We start from the raw sequence: 6,300 nt of genomic DNA, 5'->3' as shown, positions 1-6,300 counted from the left end.
AGGGAGGGAAGGAAGGGAGGGAGGGAGGAAGGAAGGAAGGAAGGAAGGAAGGAAGGAAGGAAGGAAGGAAGGAAGGAAGGAAGGAAGGAAAGAAGGAAGGGAGGAAGGGAGGGAGGAAAGAAAAAGCTGGTCCCGAGAAATTAACACGCCTTTATTAAGTGGACCTAAGAAGGATGCCAAGTGACTACAAGCAGAGATCAGAAAGGCATGCAGCTCTGGCAATGGGACAATTAAAACAATCAGGGCCTTATGGTTTCCCTGGGTGAGCCGTTTTAACATTTATAAGCATACTTCCAAGAGAACAAACAAGTCTGCCTTGGAGCGAATGTAACCAAGGTGCTCCTTGGATGCAAGGATGGCGAAGCTTTATCTCACATTCTTTGGGTCAGTTTTTGGGAAAGGACATTATATGATCATGTTTGGAAGGGTGGAGGGTCAGTGAAAGAGAGGAAGACCCTCAGGACGGTGAATTGATGCAGTGACCATAACAATGAGCTCAAGTATATTAGAGACAGTGAAAATGGCGTTGGATCTAGCAGAGTTCAGATCTGCTGTCCACAAGTCTCTGTGCATTGTACTTTAACTAACAAAAACAACAGCTGTATTGCATAACCCTCCTTCCAGTATCAGGAGGAAAATGCCCATTAATATGAATCAAACATTTCTTTCTTGTAAGCAAGTGACCTAATTCTCGCCAATGAGACACAAAAGTTGTTCTATCTGAGGGTTCCTGAGAAACTCTTGCTTCAGGGGAGAGGGTAGGAGCAGAGGGATAAGGATGGGCAGGAGGGTAATCATAGGGTTGCACGATTTGATGGGTAAAGGGGGGAGGGTGGGTTAAGGAAATGGGAAATATCCTCTCTAAAAAACAATGCATCCAAGGGAGCTCTGATGGCCTAGTGGCAAGAAGCTGTATTGCAATCACAAGGGCACACGGTTTAAATCTACCAGATGTTCCGGTGGAGAAGAAAGGGCAATCTACTCCTCTGCCAGTCAGATCCAATTTGATGGTACACAACAACAACCGGAAAAAATATCCCCAAGAACCCCCAAACAAACAAACAAAGAAAAATAATGTATATGAAATTTATAAGCAAACCAACACAAAATAAAAACATTATTTTTTTAAACTAATTTTAATGAAAATTTACAGAGACTTTTCTCCCTGGCCACCCTTCCCCTTCCAGTTTGTGCTTCTCTTTGAAAAGTCAAACTCTTTCATTGTTATACAATGTTGTTGTTAAGTGTCATTGAGTTGTAGAGGACTGATTCATAGTGACCCTATGAACAAAAGACCTGAGCACTGTTTATAGAGTTTCCCAAGTGGCTGCCACTCCTGCACCCAAAATTGTTTTAATCCGGAAGCTCCACCAAACACTGTCCACGATGGGTAACCATTATTGCATTTGGTACATGAGTGTCACAGTGTTTAGCATCACAGCAACCAGGAGCTACCTCTGTACAGCAATGCCTTGTTATACAATATTATTTTAGTTTTTTTTAAAAAAAGAGGTAGGGGAGCTCTGGTGGCCTAGTGGCAAGAAGCTGCACTGCAATCCCAGAGGCACACAGTTCGAATCCTCCAGATGCTCTGCTGGGGAAGGAGGGACAATCTCCTCCTGTACCAGTCAGATCTGATTTGACGGTACACACAAATAATAAAATAAAAATAAAAAATTTAAAGAAAATAAATTTTTTTTAAAAAAAAGAGGTGCCAAGTCAGGCTCTTTCTGTTTCTGGCCATATGGTGCCTGGATGTGGCACATTTGGAATTACTCAGACTCAGCTCATCACCGTCGAGTTGAAACCAACTCCAGGGAACGTCTAAGGCTGTAAACAGCACAGGCGAGAGATTGCCCATCTTTCTCTCAAGGAGCCACTGGCAGATGTGAACCTCCAAGAGCGGCTGAGTAAGGTTCCCAGCCCAGACCTTCTGGACTGCACCACCAGGGCTCCCTCTTACAGCAACGACCACACAGCCATGTCGAGGCGTGGTACAAACATGCTTGTGTTCACATGTATTCTGCTTTGCTTGTTTGTTTCTTTTGTTTTATTTTGTTGTGATGCGTCTTAGTGAAAGCAGTAGATGAATGTCCTGTTAGGAATGACAAACAAGAGATTCCTTGTCATGAAGTGGAGTCCATATGGCATCTGACAAGAAAATGCACCCTGCATTCCCCCCCCCCACACACACACACATACATAAGAAGTCAGTTTTTATTGGGGAAGGCAAGCCGAAGGGCCAGTTTTACATCAAAGAGAATTACAGAAGGAGGGAGATTTACAAGGAGTTGCCAAGTCACAAACGTCTTTCTTTTTTAAATTGTGGTTTGAATGAAAAAATTATGAAGGAAAGCAATTTTTCATTTGACCATCAACATGCATTTTGTTCTATGGTATTCATTTCGATGCCCACAATATAATCACATTTTTTTTCATTGCCTCCCAGTAATTCTTTTTTCCATTAATACTCCCCCACCTCTCTGTGTATTCTTTTTCTTTAGTGGCTTTGCGCCAATCATTCCCTTATGGTCTATTGCCTTTCTCTTCACCCATCTTAATATGAGTAAGGGGTTGTGCTGCCATCTCAAGTGTTGGTGGTTCAAATCTATCAGCTGCTCCATGGGGAAAAAGATGGGCAGTGTCCTCCTATGTGATTTACAGCCCCTGAAAGCCTGCTGGAGGGTTAAATATGAATCAATTCAAACTCAGTGACATATAATAACAACAATAACCACATTATCTATTTAGGGAGCTAGTGGTAAGGAATTGTGCTTCCAACCCAAAGCTGAACAGTTTATGTCCCACCTTCTCTGCAAGAGAAAGATGGGCCATCTCCTCCTGTGGGATTAAATGCATCTGAAAACCTGCTGGAGGGCCAGCTATGGGTTAGTTTCAACCTGATGGTACATAACAACACATGACATTGGGGAGAGGGGGGTGTGTCAGTCCTTACAAAAGGACATCATGCTTGGAAAACTAGAGTCAGTCAAGGGGGGGCAAAGACCCTCAGTGAGATGGACTGACACAGTGACAATAGTGATGAGCTCGGGTATGTTGGAGATGGTCGGGCTGGCACAGGATAAGACAGTCCTCAGATCTCTTGTTCATACGGTTGCTACAAGTTGTAGTGGATTCACAACACTAAACAACAGCAACACCGTAGCACAGTCTGTAGGGCGCTGCTGTGCTAAATAAAAGGTGGCCTCTCTCTATGGTATCTGCCAGTGGCTCCCTGGCAGAAAAACAGCCAGTCCACCAGCTTGCTAGGAGAAAGGTGGGCAGTCTCCTCCCATGTGATTTATGGCTTCTGAAAACCGGCTGTGAGTCAGAGCCAACTCAACAGCAATGAGTGGGGTTTGTGTTTATTATTATTTACTAATTTCTTACATTTTTAAAATTTTTAGATTTTTAAAAAATTTTCATTCATTCATTGTTGTACTTTTCTCCCCTCCCAACCCTCCCCCCATGGTACACTACCCTCTTGGAAAAGTAAAAGAAAAATTCTTTCATTGTTTTACAATCCCTCCCCCCAGGTACACTCCACTATACAGTCTTCGCTCTGGACTCCTGTCATGACAAAAATACCTAATCACATATCCCTTTTAAACAGTTTTCTCCCTCATCTGCTTCAATGCAGTATACGTTACTGAACCCATATTTGAACCCCCCAGCCCCGAGGTCAGTCCTGTTTTATAACAGTGGCACCATGCAATATTTTTTCTTTTGTGACTGAGATACTTCACTCAGCATAATGTCCTCCAGGGTCACCCATTTTGAATAATATTGCATGAGTTCCTTGTTTTTCAATGCAGCATAGTATTCCATTGTGTGAATATACCACAGCTTCTCTATCCATTAGTTTGTTGATGGGCACTTAGGTTGTTTCCAACTCCTTGCTACTGTGAACAAAGCTGCAATAAACATGGTTGTACAGATGCTTGGGTGTCAGTTATGGTCTCTTTGGGGTATATTCCCAGTAGTGGAATTGCTGAGTCAAATGGTATCTCTATTTGCAACTTTTTGAGAAAGTGCCATACCGTCTTCCACAGTGGTTCCACCTAAATTTTTACAAATTTTTACTCTTACTCCTCCTTTCCCAGCCCAGGTAACCATCCAAGAAAGATTTGATCTGTGTGTCGAGTTGGAACCAACCCATAGCTGACCCTCTGGCAGGTTTTCAGAGGCAGTTAATTGATATTGCAACACAGCTTCTTGCCATTAGGCTACCATGCTCTAGGGTTCTTTAAGAAGCTCAAAACTCAAACTCATTGTTGTTGACTAAGTTCTGACTCATTGGAAGCCTCCATTGGCTTGCCAAGGCTCTAATCATAGGGAGCTCTGGTGGCCTAATGGCAAGAAGCTGCGCTGTAATTCCAAAGCCACATGGTTTGAGGCCACCAGCTGCTCGATGGGAGAAGGATGGGTAATCTCCTCCCGTGTGATTAACTGCCTCTGAAAACGGACTGGAGGGTCAGCTATGGGCAGGTTCTGACTCTATGGTACATAACAACAACAATAACAATCATAACAGATCACCCATCTTTCTCCCTTAGAGCCCCTAGTGAATTTGAATCCCTGGAGAAGTACAGTCTTTCAGTTAATAGTGTAACTGGCTACAGATTATGCATTCATAGAAAGGTGGGAATACAAATACTAGCTTAATTTGAAATAGAGTTTCAATTTAGGTCTCTCCTATTCAGATATGCTAACACATCAAATGTTCTAAAGTTCATCACCACAGAACTTATGTTTAGAGAGAAAAAAACCTAACACACTTTCTTTTTTCTTTTCATTTTCTCTTCTAGAGGGGACCCTGATAGATGTGACATCTGGGGGAACACGCCTTTACACTATGCAGCCTCCAACGGGCACGCCCACTGTGTCTCATTCCTGATAAATTTTGGGGCCAATATCTTTGCCCTTGACAATGACCTGCAGACTCCACTGGATGCTGCTGCTGGCAGGGAACAGAATCAATGTGTTGCCCTCCTTGATAAGGCTGCCACATCTCAGAACATCATGAACCCCAAGAAAGTGACCAGGCTGAAGGAGCAAGCTCAGAAGAATGCCAGGAAGCAGATCAAAGAGTGTGAGAGGCTCCAGGAGAAACATCAAAATAAGATGGCCCGGAAGTACAGCAAGGGGGAATCTGGAACTTTCTCTTCTTCCCAGGGCACCTTCTCCAGCTCGTACTCTTCAAGTGCTTCTGCTTCTAAGACATTTGGGTCATTGTCAAAGGGCATTAAAGACACCTTCAAGCTAAAGTTCAAGAAGAACAAAGACACAGCAGAACAAGGGGAGAAGGGCCAAAGAGGGCAGAGGAATGTGATGGAGGTGTTCAAAGAAGAGGAGGATGAGGAGGAGGAATATTCTTTCTCAGGGGACTTTAAAGACAAGCTGCAGTTCTCAGAAGAGGAGGACAGCTACGTGCAACGTGAGTCCATTCTCAACCGTCCAGGTTTAGGAAGTATCATTTTGAACAGGAACACACAGTTGAGAACAGAAGACATCTCGGACAGCAAGGAGCTGGGACTTAAAATACCCAGTGAATTGCTTCAGAGGCAAGACGCAGCAGAGGCTGATGATGCCGAACCCGATGAAACCAGAGAGAAAAATGGCCATGACGATGATCTGCTTTGGGATGGAGATGACGTGGAGTGGGAGGAAGATGTGTCTGACGCTACACCCCTGGAAGTATTCTTACTGTCACAGCACCTGGATGAGTTCTTTCCCATTTTCTTGAGAGAGCAGATTGATCTGGAAGCTCTGTTGCTCTGCTCTGACGAGGACCTTCAGAGCATACATATGCAGCTGGGGCCCAGGAAGAAAGTTCTCATGGCCATAAACAGAAGAAAAGAGGTGCTACAGAACCCAGGGCAGCTGGTGGACACCAGCCTCTGATGGAGCATGCTGGGCCAACAGGGCTGAGTCAGTGACAGCAAGTCATGGCATGGCCCACTGGAAACAACTAAACACTCCTTTTCTATCCAATGCCAGGCTGCTGGGAAGAGTTTCTAGAATTCCAGAGCTGTTTGTCTAAGAGGGAATCCTGCCTCTACTCAGAGACATTGCTCTATGTCCCTCCAAATAGATACCAGTGAGAAACTTAAGAAGGGTTCAAGCAAATGGTCTCTCTTTTTAATGGCCTTTATGTTATTATTTTTTTTAAATAAATAAGACATCAAATAGATTATAATAAACAGGAATATATTTTTCCCCTTCAACTCTGGACTTATAATTCTTATATCCTTTCACACTAGCCTGCTGATTAATTAATATTTTTTAATTTCCCTTTTT

At 43.5% G+C, this 6,300-nt stretch overlaps 1 protein-coding gene across 1 annotated transcript in view; it reads left to right on the top strand.

The window, feature by feature from the left end:
• Positions 1-5,931, top strand: part of ANKS4B (ankyrin repeat and sterile alpha motif domain containing 4B) — a 23,470-nt gene extending 17,539 nt beyond the window's left edge. Inside the window, 1 exon segment of the mRNA XM_006892702.1 lies at positions 4,809-5,931. Coding sequence (XP_006892764.1) covers positions 4,809-5,931 — 1,123 coding nt within the window.
• Positions 5,932-6,300: the final 369 nt, after the last annotated feature.

The sequence above is a fragment of the Elephantulus edwardii genome, unplaced genomic scaffold (assembly GCF_000299155.1).
Source record: "Elephantulus edwardii isolate Elephantulus edwardi_28Jun2011 unplaced genomic scaffold, EleEdw1.0 scaffold00117, whole genome shotgun sequence".
Lineage (NCBI taxonomy): Eukaryota > Metazoa > Chordata > Mammalia > Macroscelidea > Macroscelididae > Elephantulus > Elephantulus edwardii.
This window is presented reverse-complemented; position numbering and strand designations above follow the sequence as displayed.